Here is a 22,068-nt window from a genome sequence, read left to right as displayed (position 1 = left end):
AATCACAGCTGGACCTTCCCTAAACTGATGTATGTGCAAAACTTCTCTTGTAATTTATTTTTTTCTTTGTTCTTTTCATTTTTCATGTATTCATCTATTGTTTCTTCTCCGTGTTTCTTCTGTCTTCCATGCAATACTTCCTTAAGATGCTTAGTTTTGTTGTTTAAGAATTATTTGAAATTCTTTCTCTTGTCTTTATTTGCTTCCACTTTGGACATCAGCGGCATGTAAGTCAGTGGCAAAGAAAACCTGAAGAAAAATGACATACGTGTTTCTGTGGTGTGTCAGTAATGACTTTTCAAGTACCAAGTGATGTTTCTTTTGTCTCCTACCAATTTTCTCTTTATTTCCTGTTTTGTGTATGTATGGATGAACACAGGTGCAGACTCTAAATGAGCAGGAATGGGAGCGTGTACAGCAGGCCAATGTGTTGGCAAATGTGGCCCAGGCCTTTGAGAGTGACATGGATGCCTCAGACTTAGAAGAGGATAGAGAGACTATTTTCAGCTCAGTGGACCTGCTGTCCCCTGGTGGCCAGGCTGACGCACAGACCCTTGCCTTAATGCTGCAAGAACAGTTGGATGCTATCAACAATGAAATTAGGTACTGCAACCAACAATCCAAAGCAAATACTGCTCTCAAAGTATACTATTATTGCTTCATGCTACCTTCCATGCTTTGCCTGTGTTTGGTTAGTGTGTATATTTTGAACAGCATTTTCAACCTTGTTTCCTTCATCTTACCTTTTAGAATGATCCAGGAAGAAAAGGAGAGTACTGCCATTCGGGCAGAGGAGATTGAATGCCGTGTAGGCAGTGGTGACAGCCTAGGAGGACGCTTCCGTTCCATGAGTTCCATCCCTCCATCACTGTGTGCAGGCTCTTCTTTAGGTGGCTCTCCTCCAGGCTCTGGCCATTCAACCCCCAGGCGCATTCCCCGCAGCCCTAACAGAGAATTGGACCGCATGGGTGTCATGACCTTGGTAATAATTCCTCATCCGTGAGAGGGTGTCTAGAGAGGAATGAAAATTTGTCCAAAGTGATATATTTATTTCCTCAAATTTTGAAAAGATTAATTCAACGGACACATCAGTTGGGTTCTCTCAGAAAACCAGTAATAGAAGATCATTTACAATTATTTTGTTTGTGGTATTTTGGTTTGACATCTTTGAATCTAGTTTTTCATCTATGTGCACCTAGCAGGCGCTGTTTGCTTTTAAAAAAATCCGAGAATAGTGCATTCTCCTTTTTGTTTTTTCTAACACTAACATTGTATTTGTATGTATGAGACTATAAAACAATGTGTTATGCAATTTCCCCTACCTTTGGCAACATTGATATGATCCCTACATCATCAAGAGCTCCCTCTCCCAGCAGACACTCACTTACCTGCCCTATGGTGCAACTGGCTTCAGTCCCCCCCCTCAAGCCTATAGCTTTGCACCATACTATATTCAGGTATCTGCAGACCCCTTTCTAGCCCTGTTCTTCCCTCTCATGGTGGGTGCAGTCTTTCTCTCCCTGTTGATTTCTTTATGTGGGTTTTATTACATGAAAAAGGACACTTTCTCTTTCTGTGGCTTTAGAATTTCAGTATAATTAGTGTCCCCTTAAAAATTTGGTGACCCTTAATTGCTCTCTCTAACCACAGTTAATTGATTTGCACCGGCTTTAACAATACTTTTTTTTCCAAATCTCTTAATATTTTTATTAGCAAATACACTAAAGTTTTGTGCAAAATGCCTTTTGTAAAATTGTCATGAATTAATTTAGTGATATGAGAAATTTGCTAGATTTATTAACAGATATGCTTAAAATGGTTTACAACTAAATAATTAAGATTGGGGCTGATGCGGTAGGGGGTTGACCCTAAATAGGTCAAATTAGCCTGAAAAATTAAGGAATCAATCATTTCATTCGCTGTCAGAGTAGTCTGTTTATCTATGACATAATCAGTAAATAAGTGTTGACCATTACCCAAGGACAGTGGATCCAAAGTCCAGTTTCAGCCTAGTTTATGTATATGTATAAGTATTCTGATACCAAATTCAATTAAGCCTTAACTCTTGAAGAGAATGACATCCACACTGGGGTACCTGCATACCTTCTGTGCTCTAATAACCACTCAGGGTTGCTATTAGTGAATTACAGGGTTTGTTTGCAGTCACAGGTCAGTGTAACCAGTCGCCTTTGACACTTTTTGACGTATGGTAAGGTATTGAGTGTACTAGGCTGTGATTAAAATATTTTGGTGAGAGGAGGATACAGAGAATAGGGTTAGATGGAGTTTTATATGGAATATAAAAACCCTGTAAGTCTGCTTTTTGAAGAGGTTGATTTTATCAATTTCACAGACACTGGTTTTGCCATTACTGGTTAAGCTAATTTTACTCATCAATCTTTCCTTTAAGGACTTTGGGACACTCAGTTGTAAGAATTCAGTCAGGTCAGAGCAGTAACCACATTTGTTATGAATTTGTAAGAGTCCCCCCCCCCCAAAAAAAAAACAGGCTATGATCCATTTTTGATTTAAAAATAAATAAAAAAAATGATCCTTATGCATTGGCTTGCTTGAACTGTTACTGTTCTCTCCCTATTCTGCTGAGATAGGAGAACATAAACAGAGTGGGCTTTACTGACTTGGGGCATAAACCATTACAGATGTGAAGGAAGTGCTGCTTTCAGTTTTGCCTGAGAAACCGTTTCTAATTTTTTCAGTTTAGAATTTTACTATCGCCTTGATGAATAGAACCTGATGAATAGAACCTATGAATCTGGTCAAAATTTCTCAATTCTTGAGTAATTCTAGTTTTTTGGGGCATTTAAATCAACTTTTCCCTTACCCCTCAATTTTCCCTTCCTGCTTCCAGTTTTATAGCTCAGTAATCTCTCCTGTGCCTTGGCCTCACTGTGTCAGTCGAGGAAAGGAAATGAGTGATTAGGTATTTGCTCCTGGGGCAAAAGAAACTCAGAGAAATGTGGTAAGCTGATGGTTTATTTGCTCTGCTAATGCCAGGCCTTTGAGGAATGCAGAGGAGAACCCCCCCTCTAGGGGTGCAGTAGAAAATCAGTGTGTAATATCTCTGAATTAAAAAACAAGACAAACAATGTTTATTACAAGTAACTTGATACCTGGTCATACAACATATTTATATGAAATATTTTGAACTTTGATTTCATGGAATTGTGGATGATGGGATATGTTTTTGGATTATTTAGCAATAGTGGAAAGGGCTTTTTTCCTGGGTGGTGTCCTTATTTTGCCTTTGATCTTTCTCAATCTGTTTATTTCCACACATTATAATTATAAATCTATTCACTGTATTATATTTTGCTGTAGAATTATAAGGCACAAAGGATGAGATAAACCATTCAGGGAATGTCAAGATTCTGATTGAAGCTTGCTGCTGCAAAATGTAGCTGAAGCACTGGTGGTCGTGTTTACAGAAGTCTGCCCTTCCTCTGTTTCTTCTATCAGTTTGCTTGAGCTAGGCTGCACCCATCCGACTTTCAGCTGACCTAACTTGAGGTGTGGTTGTTTGCTGTGTCCCCTGTCCCCCCTGTTGCACTGCTCCTAGACTGTCAGTTTAAGGCTCCTGCAACAAGGTTACTGCAATAACTTTAATTTTCCTAATACAAACTAAAAAGTTTCCCCTCTGCTTTGAATGTGTGTCTGGTATATATAGGTTAATGTATATTTTGAAATGTCTTGCCACTCTTGAGTGTTTGCGCATAGCTTTGGTTCTTTGTTGGTCCTTCACACGTCTCACTAACTGCTTTTCTCCTCTCTCTTTTTACCATGCTTCAGCCTAGTGACCTGCGCAAGCACCGCAGGAAGGTAAACTAGGCCTGCTGTGCTGGGCGCTTAGCCTTCTATTACTTTTACTCCCCTGTTTTTCAAACTAAGAAACCTGGCTTCCAGCTAGAAATTCAGTTGGATCTCCCATCAGATCTCCATTTGCAATTTCCAGTGCAATCTATGGTCTTAAATAAACACAGAATTAAACACAGAATTATTTGTTGCCCCAAAAATTATGCAATTTTAATGTGACCTACATTCCACATACAGAAAAGCACAAATTATAAAATAAGTGAACTGAAGAGCAAATCAGAAAAGAAAAAAAAGGAAGCGACTTCGACACTGTCCCATGCAAATATGAATTATTAATAACAGAGAGATGTAAATACCACCAGAACTCAGCATTACACAAGAAATATGCAAATAATGTTCATAGGAAATGTAAATTTAACTTAGTCAGAACTTTACCAGTCTAAAGAAAAATGTAATTTCCTCTTCAAATTGAGAAAATGCCTTTTCCCCATTGATATTTTGTTTTACTTTTCAAAGCTAAACTTGAATACTATTCAAATACTTGATCCTACTTGGTATAACTACAAGTTGATGTAAGACTATGAGAGCAGGCAAAGTTGTACTTACAATTATATGTTAAATCAGTGTGATGCTGTATCTTGGAACAAATTTAGGGTGTTCTTTCATGCTCACTTCAAGACCTAAGCAAATTGGAAATATATTTCTGATGAATATCTCTTTTTTTGTTAAAACAGTCTGCTCAGGATGACAAAGCTACTATCAGATGTGAGACGTCACCCCCTACCACTCCTCGCTCCATGAGGCTAAACAGAGATGCCGGGCATGCTGCCAGCCATGAGGACATAAGAGACATTCGGGGGTAATCCCTTGTCATTTTTTTTTCAATGTTGGAGTTGTATGACTAGAAATTTCAGTTAGACTGAGCTTGACACAGCCTCTGTTCCCTCTTGACTTTGTCTATCTGTTCTCTATCGTCACTGCTCTTCAGTCTTGTTGGTCTGCAAGATGGCCAGGGTAGTAACCCCAGCAGTAGTAACAGTAGCCAAGACTCACTCAATAAAGCTGCCAAGAAGAAAAGCATAAAGTCCTCCATTGGGCGCCTTTTTGGGAAGAAGGAAAAGGGTCGACCCAGCATTCCAAGCAAGGACTCCCCCAGTCAAGGTCAGAAATAAAGCACAAGGATTTTATTCCGCTAAAATGGAATAATAATATTCCGCTAATATTTGTAAGTCATATCAGCCCATACTACCACCACTGTTATTCTTGTGGGACTGTTGAAATATATAATAAAGGCGATCTTTGTTGTTTCTTGTAGCTGGTACCCCTGAGGCAGAAAGCTCTCCCAAGGATGGTTTAGGAATGGGCACTCTTGGAGGCGCTGCAGAGAAGAGCAGGAAGCTGCAGAAGAAGTAGGTGTTGTCCCAGCACCCCTCTAGTCAGTGCTGTTTAAGCATAGTGATCATATATTCTGATCATATATCCTACAATAACTGTAGGTGGTGAACTGTGAATAATATTCAGTGTGAGACGTCCATGAGTAATTGTGAGCTTGTACTCTTGCCACAATACAGGGCTGCTTCACATACTTGCTGCCACCAGGCTCACGCTCACCCCCATTTCGCTCATCTTTGTTCTATCTCATCCCAATTTTCATTGCCATCATCTCCCACCCAAGGTCACCCCCCCCTGTAATTTTGTGCAATTATTTTGTGTAAAGCTTACAATTTTATTTATTCCATCTAGCTATTCAAATATTTAATTAATTCTTTCAATTATTTTACCAACCTCCCTCTTCTGTTTTATCATCCCCGTCTCATTCCATGTGTAGTCCAAAGACAGGGTAAGTTGGTTCATAATTGCTTTTGCCTGCCTTATCTTCCTCCCACACTTGGCTTCACGCTGACCTCACCAATATTTCTGAGGACCCCAAACAACTGTCCCAACTGTCCAAATATCTTGAGTGCTCTTTCATGCTTCTCTTCATCCTGCTTTCCACAGAGGAGCTTAACTAACAGGAATGTGTGTGTACTGATTTTGAATGAATGCCAATTTTTTCCTCTGAAGCATGACGCTGTACACCGATGCAGTAGAAAGGGAGTCAGTAAAAGTTTTTTTTACATATAAAAAATATTGCATTGAGCTTCAGTATCATCAGTTTTTTACTGTAAAGGAATTGCACTGGCTTAAGAGCACCCATAAGAACAGCCTTAAGTACATTTATAACTGCGAGATAGTAATTATTCAGAGTTATGTAGAATACAGCTCTTACTGGCAACCCAGCACAGGCTTATTTTCCCTTTATGAATTGTTTTCAAGTTATTGCGATGCAAATGAATTAAAAACCTTGTAAGACAGTCTAAATAAGACTTTCGCCTTTTAAAAACCTAGCAGGGATTCAACTAATGGCATTGTACCCTTATTGACATAAATCTGAATGTGCATGACATTTTAGAAAGCTAATGTGAAATTTTCTTATCCTATAAACTTTCCTTCATGCATGTTGTTTGCCCTTCTGTTATAGATAAATGCTTTCATGCTTAAGTTGTTTCCTCAATGGACATTTAAAGCATTAGTTCTGGGAGAAAACTGTACTCAGTCCTGACAACCAATTCTGCTATCAGAATGTACCAAACAGCTTTCTGGATCAACCCCGGTTATTAGGGCCCTTGGTCTTTATAGCTTCACATTTAACAATGTTTAATGAAATGGTTTTTGATGGAATCTATCTTCTTGAGCTTCTCTGTTTTCTCTCAAACTCCTGCTTATTGTTTGAGTTGTTAATGTGTCTTAGAATTTATAACAGGTGTTAATAGCAGGGTAATAGGTATGGGTGTGAGACTGAATGTGTTTTATGATTTGGGATGAACGAACTTCTTTTGCATTTTAACATATATATATATATATGAATGCATTGTGTATTAGGCATGAATTACTGGAGGAGGCTCGCAGGCAGGGCCTACCCTTTGCCCAGTGGGATGGACCTACTGTTGTGGTTTGGCTCGAGGTATGACAATGATACAAGTAAAGATCAATAAATGTATAAAATGCGATTAACGTCCTGTGATTAACTACGGTTTTGCATGCCGTCTCCTCTGCTCTGGTTAGCTGTGGGTCGGCATGCCGGCATGGTATGTGGCTGCCTGCCGAGCAAATGTGAAGAGCGGAGCCATTATGTCGGCATTATCGGACACAGAAATCCAGAGGGAGATTGGCATCAGCAACCCGTTACATCGTCTGAAACTTCGGCTGGCCATTCAGGAAATTATGTCTCTCACCAGCCCCTCTGCCCCGCCCACGTCAAGAACGGTATTTGTTTCTTAATTCTCATGTTGTTACTACAAACTTACCGGTAATTGTTCATGCTGATCTTGTTGTTGCTGTAATGTAGTAAACATTGAGACACATTTTTCCTTTGGAATCCTTAAATGCTTATTCCTCTAACACTGATTAAGCTGTTCAAGCATGACACAGATTAACATTTTACACTCTTAATTTGTCTTCCAATAACAAATGCTGCTTGAACTTCTCTCTGTTCCCGCCCTCTTTCTGTCTTTCATTACTCTACTCTTTTCACTCGCTTATGACGGGGGGTTGTCAAATGATCAGACCACAGGAAACGTTTGGGTCACACATGAAGAAATGGAAAGTTTGGCAGCCACACCTCCCACGGTTAGTTGATGCTGATTGGCTAGACGCTGGCAGCTTCTTGCATCTGTGGTGACTGCAGGGGCTCGTTCCAAGTTGCCAGATTTTACTGAATGAATGAAGATGTGAATGTTTGGCAGCTCAATTGTGACAGCCAGTTATTCAGACTTTCAGTTAGGTCCTGGTGTCTTAATAAACAACTTGGAACAAGGCCTTATTGCTGCTATTTGTAGTGTTATTTTTACCTCCTAGTTGGGATTAGTACTCCTTTTTTTCCCTAATTTGTCTCCTTTTACTCTATATCCTGTTTGCTGACCACTTGTTTGTACACATATAAGTTTAACACCAGGATCCTGCTTTATTTTTCTTTGAGAAACAGCCAGAGGTATCTGAATCAATACAAAACTGGGAGTCTTGTGAGATACAAAAGAGAAAACAAGGACAAGTATTTCTAGTGAATATTTGAACTAAAAGTGAGAACATCAAAGACAAAACTGATGGATAAAAAAAGACTGTCCACTTTTGAGCACAGTGCTTATCATGTTTTGCCCCCTTTTTTGTTTGCATCACTATAATTTTTTTGGCTTATTTGCTGTTATTTTGGCTTGGTTTAAAACATTCAGCTGCTCTAACTCAGACCTGCTGCCTCACTAACCACACCTTTCTTTTCTTGTCACCATGCTCACTCTAACCCTGCTAACACCAGGAGGATGACGAGGGCAGCTGGGCCCAGGTTTGCACCAATCCCCATATAAACTCCACCCCTTGATTTGATCTCATTCTTTTAATTACAACTCCCTTCATTTTATTTTAAGTCTCATCTGAAGGCTAAGCCACGGTTTTCTCTCTGTATGTTGTTGATCACCCAAGATATTGAAGGAAAGTAATCATCAAGCTTGGACCGGTTCATACAAATTGTGCCATGCTATGTATTACTGCACCCAGGTTATTTTTAACAATTTATGTAATTGAATCCACATTAAAATGAATAAATGCCAAAGGGTGTATATGGAAAATCAACCAAAATAATGATCACTCTACTCTCTTTTGGTAAAGTTGTCATTTGTTCCAAACTAATTGTTTAATACTTGAAACTACAGATGAGTATGCATTTTGAGAAACAATGAATGAATCCACACAAGTTAAATCCTATCAAAAACCTCTTCACACATGGATTTTCAAAATGATTTCAATCTATTTTTTTATGTTGAATGCAAATTATTTCATGTCTTTTATTTTCTCAAACTTGTCCATAGATATCTTGTTTAGAATTATGGATCTGCCCTGGTAGATTTATTATAACCACTTATTAAGTTGTCGTGATGGAGAGAAAAAAAAAAAATCAATGCAAGGGGTAGAGCGATTGTCTTTGGAACCGAACATTCCTGGTTCGATTCCCGGCTCCTCCTGGTGATGTTGAGCAAAACACTGAACACCTAACTGCTCCCCTGGCGCTGACGGATGGCAGCCAACTACTCATGGTTCATCCATGATGGGTTAATTGCAGAGAACGAATTTCCTTACTCGGGATTAATAAAGGATAAGGTATGCGCTTGAAAGGAGAGGAATGAAGGTTAGTCGCAGCAAGACAGAGTATATGTGTGTGAATGAGAGGAACCTGAGTGGAACGGTTAGGCTACAGGGAGCGGAGATCAAGACATTGGAGGATTTCAGGTACTTGGGGTCAACAGTCCAGAGCAACGGAGAGTGTGGAAAAGAGGTGAAATGACAGGATCAAGCAGGTTGGAATGGGTGGAGAAAAGTGTCAGGGGTACTATGTGATAGAATACTATCAGCCAGAATGAAAGGAAAGGTGTACAAGACAGTGGTGAGACCAGCGATGCTGTATAGCCTAGAAACAGTTACAATGACGAAAATACAGGAGGCAGAGCTAGAGGTTGCAGAGATGAAGATGCTGAGGTTCTCTTTGGGAGTGACAAGGATGGATAGGATCAGAAATGAGTCTGTCAGAGGAACAGCATGTTAGATGTTTTGGAGAGAAGGTCAGAGAAGCCACACTGAGATGGCTCGGTCATGTACAGAGGAGGGATAGTGAATATATTGGTAGACGGATGCTGGGATTGGAGCTGCCTGCAGAGGGTCTAGAGGAAGACCAAAGAGAATATTTATGGGCGAAGTGAGAGGATATGAAGGTATAGTAATTACTAGTCATTTGTATCCAGTTCCCATGTTGTAAAAAATAGAGCAAATTTTCTCAGTGAAGGAAACTAATCATTTTTTTAGACTGTTGTTCTGTGTCATTTCAAATATTAAGAAATCCATGTTACATCTTTTTAGTTTGATGCCAAATGACAAATTGCGACTTGGCAATTAAGCATATTGTGGTTTCACCCAAGATAAAGTTGCACATTTATTGCAAGCTACCTTGTTGTACCTGTTCTTACCTGATGTTTTGTCCCCCCAAACTGTTACCATACAGAGGAAAATGCAGAGTACTAACCCTAGCTGATTTTGAGATTGTGTGCATGCGGGTATCTGCCTCATTAGAATATTAATGATTATAACAGCTACCGTCCAAAATCAAGTCACACATTTTTATTGACTTGAGTTGTTGTAATGGTGTTTGCTGAATTTGTGGTCCTTCTGATTAGTATTGCTTCCGCATGAATTTGCTGGGGTGGTTTTCAAGTGCCTATAAGAATCGCTTTCTCAAAAAAAAAAAAATCCCAAGTGAAATTTGAGTGCTTGTGTGTGCGTGTGTGAGTGAGTTAGCGTGTGTGTGTGTGATCTCCATAGAGATCTTATGATCTCTATTGATTCTTTCTGTCTCTACCCAATTTTCTGTCTCCCTTGTCTCCTCTCTGTATCTGTGTGTGTGTGTGTGTGTGTGTGTGTGTGTGTGTGTGTGTGTGTGTGTGTGTGTGTGTGTGTGTGTGTGTGTGTGTGTGTGTGTGTGTGTGTGTGTGTGTGTGTGTGTGTGTGCGTGCGTGCGTGCGTGCGTGCGTGCGTGCGTGCGTGCGTGCGTGCGTGCGTGCGTGCGTGCGTGCGTGCGTGCGTGCGTGCGTGCGTGCGTGCGTGCGTGCGTGCGTGCGTGCGTGCGCGCTTATATATATCATTACTCTGATTTTCTAAAAATCATTGCTCTGATTTTCTAATAATTAAATTCTTAACATATGTGATGATTGGTCATGTTTATGCTGGCTCAAAATGCAAGTAAATATAGGATTTTACATTTCTTCAAACAGTTGTTAAATCTTCTCTGCCTGTAGACTCTGGCTTATGGTGACATGAACCATGAATGGATTGGTAATGAGTGGCTGCCCAGCCTGGGTTTACCTCAGTACCGGTCATACTTCATGGAGTCCCTGGTGGACGCACGCATGCTCGACCATCTCACCAAGAAGGACCTTCGGGGACAACTTAAAATGGTTGATAGCTTCCACAGGTAAAATAGGCTCCCAGAATACAGCTGTGTAGCTTCATCTCAGAATGTGTCATCAAGGATTAAGAATAAGAATCCAAATTAATGGTTAACTTCAATTTTGTGTGTCTATAATAGGAACAGTTTCCAGTGTGGAGTGATGTGTCTGAGAAGGCTCAACTATGACCGGAAGGATTTGGAGAGGAGAAGGGAAGAGTGCCAGTTAGAACTGAAAGGTGACTACTATAAACCAAAAGGACCTGGGCTTTCCTGTCTTTTTATGATTCCATGAACACCATCACCCATTTCAAATCCCATCATTATTAATTATTTCATATCATTGTTGCAGGCCTGTAGAAGCTGATAATGTAATAGCTGCCAATAAATTAGTGTTTTCTTTCCGTTCTTAACATAATATAATTTAAGACTATAAGAACTGTTCATTGCATAAAAGTTTCTGAGCCAGAACTATCATTTTGCTTGTAATGTAATAAAGTTTGAGGCCAGGTAATTATTGTCAGTCTCCACAGGAAGCACTCATTTTCCTAATGATAAAATAGAAATTTATATGATAACTACTATTTAACCATGGGTAAATAACTGCAATAAATAATCACACAATCAGAAACAATCCATTGATAATATTGCAATAGATGAAAACTGTTTGAAATTCTATATAAATATCAATCTAAGCTCATCTAATGTAGAAATCCACATCTATAGAATATAGAGTAATTCTCAAAATTACATTCTAAAAAAAATATGAAGACAACCTTGAATCAGAAAAAAACACAAGGGGAATAATACGAACAAAACGACACAAGTCCATTTTCTTACTTGCTCCAATCTTCTTCTCCTTTCGGCTTTTCCTTTCAGGGGTCGCCACAGTGAATCAACCATCTCCATCTAACACTATTCTCTGCATCCTCCTCTTTCACACCAACTACCTACATATCCTCTTTCACTACGTCCATAAATCTTATCTTTGGTCTTCCTCTAGATAGTCTTCTATCGTATAATACCCCGGACACTTTTCTCCACCCTTTGCAACGTGCTTGAACCCGTCTCTTTCCTGCCTTCCTACACTCTCCACTGCTCTGGACTGTTGACCCCAAGTACCTGAAATCCTCCAACTTCCTGATCTTCTTACTAGATCCAATAATGCCCTTTTTAAACATAACAAAATACACACACTTCACACCATTATTACTTTTCACATGGAGCACAGAAGATTGAATTATTGGCAGAAGATTATAAACAACTACAACAGAGTGGAGAAAATCAGAAGTCTATACACAATTGCAATGAAGTCAACCAGAAGAAGAGAAATATTCAGAGTTCATGTTATTTGTCAAGAAGTTAAACTTAATTCATAAATCTCTTGATTGGTGTTGTGAAGCAATACACAACCTTACACTTGATATGATTTTGACTCCGTATATGCCATTTATTGAAATGACCTGTTTTATCTGTGATTCGCTGACTCTGGAACTATGGTTGTCGTTTTCAGACGTGCTGGTGTGGAGTAATGAGCGTGTGATAAACTGGATTCAGGCCATTGGGCTGAAAGAGTACAGCAGCAACCTTTATGAGAGTGGTGTCCACGGAGCACTCCTGTCTCTGGATGAAACCTTTGATCACAACACCCTGGCTCTTCTATTGCAGATCCCTACGCAGAACACACAGGTACACCTGTGCCAGCTATTAGATAATTTATTTTATACCTCTAATTATAAGATCAATGCCTTTTTTTATGGCAGCCATAAATCATTTGATGATTTTGTTGAATACATATTAAAAACAAACAGCACCATCTCAAATATCTGGCCTGTTTGCTTTTGTGAATCACAATTCATGCATGCCTTAGAAAAACTGTGGGACAATGAACCAACGCTACTGTCAGAAAAATTAAATAAATTCTTGAATATCTTTGATAATTTTAATGTACAAAACCATGGTTTGAAAAAAGTATAAAGAGCTTAGTGGAAATTAAGAGGAAATATGACATGACCCACACTTCCAAGAATGTACCTGAAAATGGTAAACATAGGAATAAGGAAGAAATTAGTTAATCTGAAGAAGGATGGAAATAAGAGAGAAACATGCATAATACCGCGTAAAGAATATAAAGTCATTGACTTGACTTCAGGTCATGGTGCAATCAGGAGATGAGGCTTGATTTTATCTGCTGTAGAGAAGAAGTAAACTCTTCTCCTGGCTTGCGAAGAGGTAAGATCGCAGGTCCCGAGTTTGTTCGAGTGATGAGGATATAACCTGATCTTACCCAATAACCCTCTAATATTAATTCCAAGTCGAATAATAAATGGTCTGTATCCAATACCAACCTGTGCTTTACTTTTCCTGTCTTTCTGTTTCTAGGCCAGGGCAACGCTTGAGCGGGAGTACAACAGTCTACTGGCCATCGGCACCGATAGGAGAATGGAAGAGGTGATGAAAAACGCACACGTCCACACACACACACACAAACACACATGCACCCACACATGCACAGTGATTATAAACAGAATGAGGTGTGCGACTCACCTTCAACTTCTCCTGGCTATCTTTCTCTCTTCCTCAAAGGACGATGACAAGAACTTCCGCCGTGCTCCCTCATGGAGAAAGAAGTTTAGGCCCAAAGACATGAGGGGGGTGTCCTTAGGTGCGTCCGATACCCTTCCTGCCAATTTCAGAGTGACCAGCAGCAGCACAGCATCACCTTCCACGCAGCCAAAGAGGAGCCCAATGGACGGTAAGCTGACAGCAGTGTGCTGTACAGAACAAAGCGTGTGTGCGTTTGTTGGATGAAATGCACTGTTTCCACCTCTCTGTGGGCCAATACGAGCTGTGACTCCTCCTGAACTTTTCATTTTTCTCAAAAGGCTAGTCTGCTTTGCTGTCAATATGCTGTGACTAACTGCACGTCTTTGCATGTGATTTTTACCAACACGGAAACGCAGGAAGTCAGTCTATACAGAGACTGGACACGGCCACAGTCAGGACCTACTCTTGTTAACACAAAACGCAACGGTAAGTTCACACACAACTGTCACTTTGATCGCAGATGCAAGTGCAAAATGGCGCACACTGTGGCTGTTACCTCTGCACAACTGCTCATCTCTTTATAAGCAGACTGCAGCTTTCTTGTATTGACGTTCATGGCTATAGTAACGCACGGTTTACGCCTCTCCTCTCTTTCCTTTCTTTGTCCTGCTTCCCCTCTTATGTCTGTTCACCTCTCTCTCCCCCTTCTCAGTTTATCCTCATTATTTCTATAGATAACCGCTGGTCTGAAGATGAGGGGGAATTTCCTGCCTTCAAGACCAGGATGATGAACTGAAATGACTCGCAAGGACATTAAAAAGATTTTTTGGTCATTAACACAGAGGAATACCATACTCACCAATCACAGTATCCCTAGAGGAGACTTTCTAGATCTATCTGCATTTGTTATTATATTTATGTAAACCGATGGGACATTTCATTGATTTTAGAGATCCTATGTAATTGTTTGACTCTATTCCCTTAATCAACCCCTTTTATAAAGTATACATTTCCCCATTGTGCCCATATTAAGCTGAGCTCTCAGATGTATGTAACTGATTGTTTCTATTGTCTGGAGTGTGTATATTTCTACCATCAGACATTTTATCTAATCTTTTTATAATCGTGATTCTATTGACCAGATGTATGTTTTTTTTTTTTTTTCCTTTCTTTGATTTGAATTCTAATCAATGAATTTATGCTTAAGTGACTTTGATATGTGATATAATTTAATGCTATACCCTTTTTAACTGTTGTAATTTTTTTAGCTCACTTATGGTTCTGTGTAAATGCAGCTCTTCTGTAGGTCAATGGACCTGTGAATATCAGATAAATTGCTGGAGTTGTCAGACTGTTTCACAAACTGCTCAGCACTGTGAGTCCTCCATCACTGTGAACATAACTGCTGGCAAGCCCAAGTGATGGTGACAACAGAAACCATGTGAAGCGCAGTCTATATTATGTTCTCTTTATGTTCCATATCTGCGATACCAAAAGGAAACTCTTGAATTAGAGAAATGAAGCCATATATCAGTAGCAGAAAAAAAAACAAAAACCCATAGGGCTACTTAACTTTCAAATGCAAGTGAAAACAGTAATCCAGGTTCTCTCTAGCTGGCCTTGCATGTGGAAACGTCTCCACTCGTCCCCCTTCCTCCCCTTGACGCTATAAATTCCCTTTGACAAAAAGAAACCCCACTCCCGGAGAGACGCACATACTCAACTGTACCCAAGGACTTGAAACGTGCAGGCGAGTTCACTGTGTGGCGCTCCTTCGATGGACCAACTTCACTGAGGCCTCAATCGATCCCCGCTGTGACGAGTCGACCGTCGAGGTGGTGCTATCCACTCTCAAACCTTTTTTAAAACACTTTGTACGAAGAAGTCATATCAAGCCTTATTGTTTCTTAACCTCACTGTCTTCTGTTCTTATTTATTACTCATCCATGTTGTCTTTGGTCAGTTACTCTATCACAACTAAAGCCCCGATTTTTCATATCTGACAACACAGGTTCCACCTTTTTGAGGGAACCGAAGCATTTCTTTAACCCTTCATGTAGTTCAAGTTTAATGTAGGAAATGTTTTGTTTGTGATTTTGTCATTTATGCTCAATGCAAGTCCTGTTGCTGTTTTATTCCTGCTCTTCCCATTGAATCTTCAGATCTTGTAACAATGATGTACAGTCTGAGTACTTATAAACTATTTTTATCACAGTATTATTTATTGTTTACTTTCAATAAAATACTGAAACTTACTTTCCACTGCAGATAATGTGCTAAACTTTGTCTTTATTATAGTCAATTACAGCTGGGCTAAAACCCAGTTTATAACCGTTATTTACAAGGTAAATGAAAAGCAGCATAGTGAATCCCAAATAATTTAAAAAAAATCTAAAGAGATGGGAAATTCTTAATATTACTCAATTGTCACTAAAGTTAAATGGATTTGTTTTATGGAGGGGAAATATTTTGCCCAAAATAGCCACCACCACATCTAGCATTCGTCTGATTGAAAGTGTCCCTATGAATGGAGCTTCTGTATTGAAATGTCCATGCAAATGAATGGCAAAAAGACTGAACTTGTGAAATATTGAAACCTATGTTAAAAACTGGTCTCTGATTCTCACCTGAAAAGGTCAATCAGGACTGGTCCAGGTCAAAAAAACCTTGGCAGTGCAGTTCCTCAGCCCACCATTGGGTGAAGCTCTACGACCAATGGAAAAGGGTGGCGACTTTGTGGGAGTAACCAGGAAGTGGAAGAGCAGGCCTACCAGTCTTGTAGCTGAGGGCAGATGGGCCTCTGGCACCAAAGAGTAGCTTTGTAATACAGCGTAGTCATTAAATCAAACAATCCTTCAAACTAACATTACCAAAAGGTCATTTATCCAACAAGTTTTCAAGCATAGTTGAAATTAAAATGTCTGGGTGAAACGGTATCGTCTTTACCATTTTAATGTATATATTTGTCAACTGACCTTCTCCTGTATATTGTTCACTGAGCTTTGTTATATTATTTTTTATCTTTTTTTTTTTTATTTGTGTACTGTGCATATCCCACACACACGCATCGTGTAATATCTTGTATCGCTGCTACTGGATGTCTACCGGGTCAGGACACAAAATCCGTTTCATCCTCTCTTTCAGATATCTGCTCACCATTCCACCTCCAAAAAGCCAGACCTTTCTGTTACATAAGTATATTTTTTTAATGTAATTCCTGTAGCGTTTTCAGGTGTGACTAGCATATTTGTTTGAAAATAATTGTTCTTGTCACCTCTTTACCCTCATAACTTCTGAGTTCCGTTAAATGTATCCTACATCTTTTTCTTACATTTATGTCCTTACATACCAATAATCCGTTCTAATGGGGTCCTGAAGGCCTCATCAACTCGCCGGGATGAGAATCGGCGCCTCAAGTCAGAGGTCATGGTTCTGTTCAGGTCGATCACAGTCGATTGACTCCTTTAGGCAGGAAGAACGATTACTAGTGATGAGGATATTTGACTGGGCAGGCAGTGTGATGTGGCAGTCACAATGAAGCAACCACAGCATCAGTCAATTTTAGTTTGTATACTTTTCTTATACAATATACCGTTTGGTTTTGGTGTATATATAGTTAGGTAGCTAAATAGATATTTACCCCAGGGGTATTACTATTTTCAAACTTGATTGTATTTATGTACACACACATACACATAAACATTCCGTGGAGGTTAATGGTGTCTTGGTCCATACCTTTTTATTTATTTCTGCATTTCACAATTAACTGCAAAATATGCGACATTAAAAAGAGTGTACTAGGTTGCTCTGGAGTCCCGAGATTAGTCACCATCCCACAGCTTCTGTTTAAAGCGAACAGAGATTTTAAGATATTGCAAATTTCCCCCAAACATCTTTCAATAAGTGTCAGCAGAAAGTACTGCAATGTTTTTAGTAATCAACTTTATTTTTCCAAAACATGCACTTGCTGAGTGTCTTGCTTAATGAAATTAACATTTGGTTGGTGATAATGAAGCTGACAGGAGGTCACAGCTAGTGTGAGAGATGAGATCTTTGAGAATACTACAAATCACAAACACATACTAGAACCTTCTGGTGTTTAAAAAAAGAAAAGAAAAGAAAGAAAAGTAAAAGAGAAAGAAATTTCTGAAGCAGTGTCATTTTGACATGCTGTTTCTCCCCCATTTCCATCCCTCATCCTCTGGCCCACAAGATGGTTGTTTCATACAGACCCAATCAGACATAAGTCTTTGACATAAAGGGGATATAGTTTGGTCTGTCCCCGAATTATATGAAGTGAAATATTTTATCAACGGCCACAATTCATATACCTACGCTGATATATAACATTTCATGTTTGCGTTGACAACATGTCCAGTACCTGGATAATAAGCCTTAAATAGGTGCGTTTTGTGCTGGTTTGCAGCTGGAAAAATCCTCTAGGCTACTGGTACTTTTGTTTTTCACACCTTTCAAGAAGCAGTAGCGATAGAATGGCTGACTGCATCCTTTTCTAGAACAATTTGTGTTAGAAAATAGTGTATTGCCAAAGAACTTGGGATTTTCATGGTTGCTAAATGACAATAATTGAAATAATTGAAACCAATTTTCTTCTAATTAACACATTAACCCAAAATACCAGCTGAATTAAAGACTGTCTCTTAAATGAAGGGCCATGGTTTTGTATGAATATAAATAATATTAGCACGTTTGCCCCGTTCATTTTGTTACTCGAGTCCAGCTCTCACATCAAACCACCAGTCTCCTGTATGAAACATCCCTCTGTGGGTTTCTTCTACTACAGTTTCTTTACTAGACAAAGTACAGCAGTGTGGTACAGGCAATAAGACAGGATGTGATGAGACACAGGCCAAAAGGAAAGGAATGTGGTTTTGATTTCCACTCAGGAGCATTCAGGAGTGAACAGCAACGTAAAAAAGGCCAACAAACACCCGCTTGCTCAACATTACAATGCACAAAAAGTGGTTAAGTGTTAGCACTTGACACAAACATATTTCAGTCCCTTTCTCCTGTCGTTCTCGCACAGTTCGGAATAACTGAGATGATGATGCTTTTTCAAGATCGAGTGTTCTATTACAACTTTGAGAAATATTAGTGATGGATCACCAAACTAATTCATTAGATCTAGAAACATGATCGAAATCACAGCTACGAGTCAATTCAGTGATTGTTATCTCACCTGTTGAAATCGATTAATCACACAGGACACCGGTTAGCAAAGGAGGAGAGCTTTGCAGAGGATCTAAACCGAGGCCCGGAGACTTAATTACCAAACATACCATTATCGGAAAAGAAGTACCCTTCAAGAAGATGAGATGTTCATCAGTGTCAGCTTGTCTCATACTTGAACATCTGCAGATGGGCTTCTTTCTTTTCTTTTTTTTCTCCTTTAAATTTCAGTTCACTAAGTGAACAATCGGGGCTTCATCACTCTGGGAAAAATCACTGTGGAGAAAACATGTAATTCACATATTCATGAGTAGGGAACTCCAGTTATTGGTCGATTCAAATATATCACCAGTGATGTTTGAAAATCCAAAGGGGTTGCGCTCTTGGCACTGGAGGAACCCAATGATAGAGCTGAGTGTTGAAAGTCTTATAGGGGTCTGAAAGTCTGAGGGTGAATATTAGATGTGTCCAGTCCATGGAGTCATTGTCAATGCGAATATCAGTGCAGCAGACGGACCCTGTGACCGCAAAATCACCTCAACTCCTGTGTAGGTTTTAAGGTTGGTAAATTTACACTGGGATGTTTCCCTCAAAAACCAAAAGTCGGCGGTCCCAGTCAGATTTCATGGCTTGGAGTTTGGGTCACGGTGGAGATGAGAAGCTCAAGCCCAAAAAGCAGGCTACACTATTTTACTAACATGAATAAATCCTGATCAGAATTCGGCTTTGTGTTGAATTGACCCTGACATTTTGTTGATGATCAAGAAACCAGTCAGACTTCAAATGTCTCACGGAACGGCTCAACAGGAAGAGACGGGACGTCTCTGTTTCTTTTGGGGACACAGATCAATCCAGTTCAGAGGGTTGGTGTTAAACTTTGAAAATTGGTTCAATCAGAGCAGATTATCAGTCTAAGGTATAGCCAAAGGTGTCTGGCTTCTTTAGAAAGTATTTGACAGATTTTTCCTGGAAGAATAGAATTATGGCTGCAGGTGATTGAACCGTTAACTAACTGAAGATGAAAGAATTGTCAGAGGACTGAAGGGGAAATACTGTACCTCTAAATGAACACATATGCTCACCCTGAGAGGCTAATGGGCCTAAAAGTGTAGGAATCAAATTGTCATGCTCCCCCAAAACTTCTTAAACCACTCACTGTGAGCAGTAAGATAAAACAGTGGTGCAGAACCAATTTTCTTTTCTTTTTTTTCAGTTTGGTGGCCATGAAGACGACTGCTCACTAACACAAGCTCCCAAAGCAGAGGTGTTGGGGAGACTGCAGCAGCTGCATCTAAGGTAGCAAGTAACCTCAAGTTCGATTTAAACTGCTGAGAATGTGAACTGTGATAATAAATGAACTTGAAAGTTTAGCAAAGCAATTTTTCTAAATTTTCAGAAAATAACATTTTTGGTCTATCGGTATTATTTTCGTAGTTTATAGTAGCGTCAAAGCAGGTGGAGTGACTTTGCAAGCAGGTCATATCCAGGAAGTAAGAGTCTGGCCATGTAAACAATTATTATCAGATTTGCTTTCGTTTTGTTCCAGAGTAAACGGCAAAGATGGAATCTAAACAGAATGAGTCATCGAGGGAACCACAAAGTTAGAAATATCAAACCGTAATGAATGTGGACAAGTGTATTCTGTAAGTCCACTGTATCTCGATCCCTACAGCAAATTTCTCTTTGTAGCTGGTAGTTAGAAGATAATAACATATGTAAAGGTCGGTATGGTTCAAATGAGCTCTTCCCTGATGCTTTTCAAACACCAAACTAAAAGCAATCTGCAAACAGTTTATAGCTCACCGAAAAAATGCGACCTTTCAGTGGCTGAAAGAAAAGTAAGATGAGAGGCAGAGGCTTTTCTCTCATATATTCTGCACCCCATCAGAGTGCATCTTTTTTGCACATTTGAACTGTGAACTTGATGTTACTGCAAAAGAAGCCTCAGTTCAGGACAACTCTAAAATATCCTCTTTAATTGTTTTTCATCATCTTTTTTTTGTATTCATATGGCTGGTTTTTAATGAAGTTAGAATTTTTCTTTTTTATAACCAATACTAATACTGGGGAAGCCCAAATTACATATTATTATATATATGATTGTATATAACATTGTGTTTCACTGAGACTGAACTGATCAAATTTGGCATAATCATAACTTGTTCTTTAAAATTCATCTTTAGCATGCCATGTTATAGAATATTGACACTTTGGTACACTGGTACATTTCATTGTCCAGGGAACATGTTTCTATACCGTGCATATGACAATAAACACTTTGAATTTTGAATCTTTGTCAATCAAGTGGACATGTGTCTGCAGGTCCTGGACACTTGGGTGAAGAGAAGGGAGGAGCTGTTAACAGATCACCACCTGGTGGTGAGCTGGCTCTGATGATGCGGGAGGATGTCGGTCAGACCTGGCGGACCCAAACATAACACGAGGGTCTGCTGGGATCGAGTTCCTAGTCAGAGGGAGTTTCAACTCCAACCTCTGGCAGACCTACAACCACGTCCTGAGGGAGGTGAGGGACGTTGAATCTAAATGAGCCATGTTCTGCGCTTCCATTGTTGAAGTGGTAGACTGGAGCTGCGGCCGTAAGGCGGTCGGTGCCTGTTCGGGCGGCACCACTCGAACCCGCTGGTGGACCCCAGCGGTGAGGGATGCCGTCAAACTGAAGAAGGAATCTTATTGAGCCTTTCTGGGCTGCGGGGCTCCAGAGGCAGCTGACAGGTACCGGCAGGCCAAGCAGCATGTGGCTTCGTGGTTGACAAAGCAAAAACTCGAGCATGGAAGGAGGCTCGAAGGCTCTGGATGTTGTAGGGCTGTCCAGGCTGACATGCCTCTGCAGCATTGTGTGGACATCGGGGTCAGTGCCACTGGTCTGGCAGACCGGAGCGGTGGTCCCCTTTATATAACGGGGGCTCGGAGGGTGTTATCTAAATACAGGGGGATCACACTCTTCTCTATTCAGTGGTACTGGAGAGGAGGGTCCGCCGGGTCATTGAACCTCGGATCCGGGAGGAGCATTGCGGTTTTTGTCCTGGTCGTGGAAACAGTGTTTGCCCAACCAGTCTACATGTGTTTTGCGGATCCGGAGAAGGCATTCGACCATTCGACCACATAACTTTTATGGACAGAATTTCTAGGCGCAGCCATGGTATCGAGAGGATCTGGTTTGGTTCGATCTACCTTCCTGCCCCTTGCCTACGGTCACAAGTTGTGGGTAGTGACTGAAAGAACGAGATCGAGGATACAAGCGGCTAAAATTAGTTTTCTCCGCAGGGTGGCTAGACTCTTCCTTAGAGATAGGGTGAGAAGTTCGGCCGTCCAGCATGAGCTCAGAGTGGAGTCGCTGCTTCTCCGCATAGAGAGGAGTCACATGAGGTGGCATCTGGTCAGGATGCCTCCTGGACGCCTCCCAGGGGAGGTATTCCGGGCATGTCCATCATGGAGGAGGCCACAAGGAAGACCCA

At 40.2% G+C, this 22,068-nt stretch overlaps 1 protein-coding gene across 12 annotated transcripts in view; it reads left to right on the top strand.

Moving 5' to 3' along the window:
- Positions 1 to 15,657, top strand: part of ppfia1 (PTPRF interacting protein alpha 1) — a 44,055-nt gene extending 28,398 nt beyond the window's left edge. For 2 of the 12 annotated variants that reach the window (XM_086143824.1, XM_086143834.1), the window contains 16 exons: positions 380 to 603; positions 751 to 982; positions 3,808 to 3,837; positions 4,566 to 4,690; positions 4,820 to 4,992; positions 5,147 to 5,240; positions 6,754 to 6,835; positions 6,937 to 7,137; positions 7,438 to 7,500; positions 8,183 to 8,209; positions 10,707 to 10,882; positions 10,997 to 11,094; positions 12,369 to 12,544; positions 13,238 to 13,306; positions 13,442 to 13,610; positions 14,137 to 15,657. In XM_086143824.1, coding sequence (XP_085999950.1) covers positions 380 to 603; positions 751 to 982; positions 3,808 to 3,837; positions 4,566 to 4,690; positions 4,820 to 4,992; positions 5,147 to 5,240; positions 6,754 to 6,835; positions 6,937 to 7,137; positions 7,438 to 7,500; positions 8,183 to 8,209; positions 10,707 to 10,882; positions 10,997 to 11,094; positions 12,369 to 12,544; positions 13,238 to 13,306; positions 13,442 to 13,610; positions 14,137 to 14,198 — 2,001 coding nt within the window. In that variant the 3' untranslated portion in view covers positions 14,199 to 15,657. Of the gene's footprint in view, positions 1 to 379; positions 604 to 750; positions 983 to 3,807; positions 3,838 to 4,565; positions 4,691 to 4,819; positions 4,993 to 5,146; positions 5,241 to 5,659; positions 5,672 to 6,753; positions 6,836 to 6,936; positions 7,138 to 7,437; positions 7,501 to 8,182; positions 8,210 to 10,706; positions 10,883 to 10,996; positions 11,095 to 12,368; positions 12,545 to 13,237; positions 13,307 to 13,441; positions 13,611 to 13,818; positions 13,889 to 14,114 lie in introns of all 12 variants that reach the window. The other 10 variants (XM_086143822.1, XM_086143823.1, XM_086143825.1 and 7 more) reach the window with 10 other exon arrangements.
- Positions 15,658 to 22,068: the final 6,411 nt, after the last annotated feature.

This window comes from Fistularia commersonii, chromosome 3, assembly GCF_037954325.1.
Source record: "Fistularia commersonii isolate RoL2024-O1a breed Wild chromosome 3, RoL_Fcom_v1.0, whole genome shotgun sequence".
NCBI lineage: Eukaryota > Metazoa > Chordata > Actinopteri > Syngnathiformes > Fistulariidae > Fistularia > Fistularia commersonii.
Note: the sequence above shows the minus strand (reverse complement) of the source record. Positions and strands in the feature narration are given on the sequence as shown.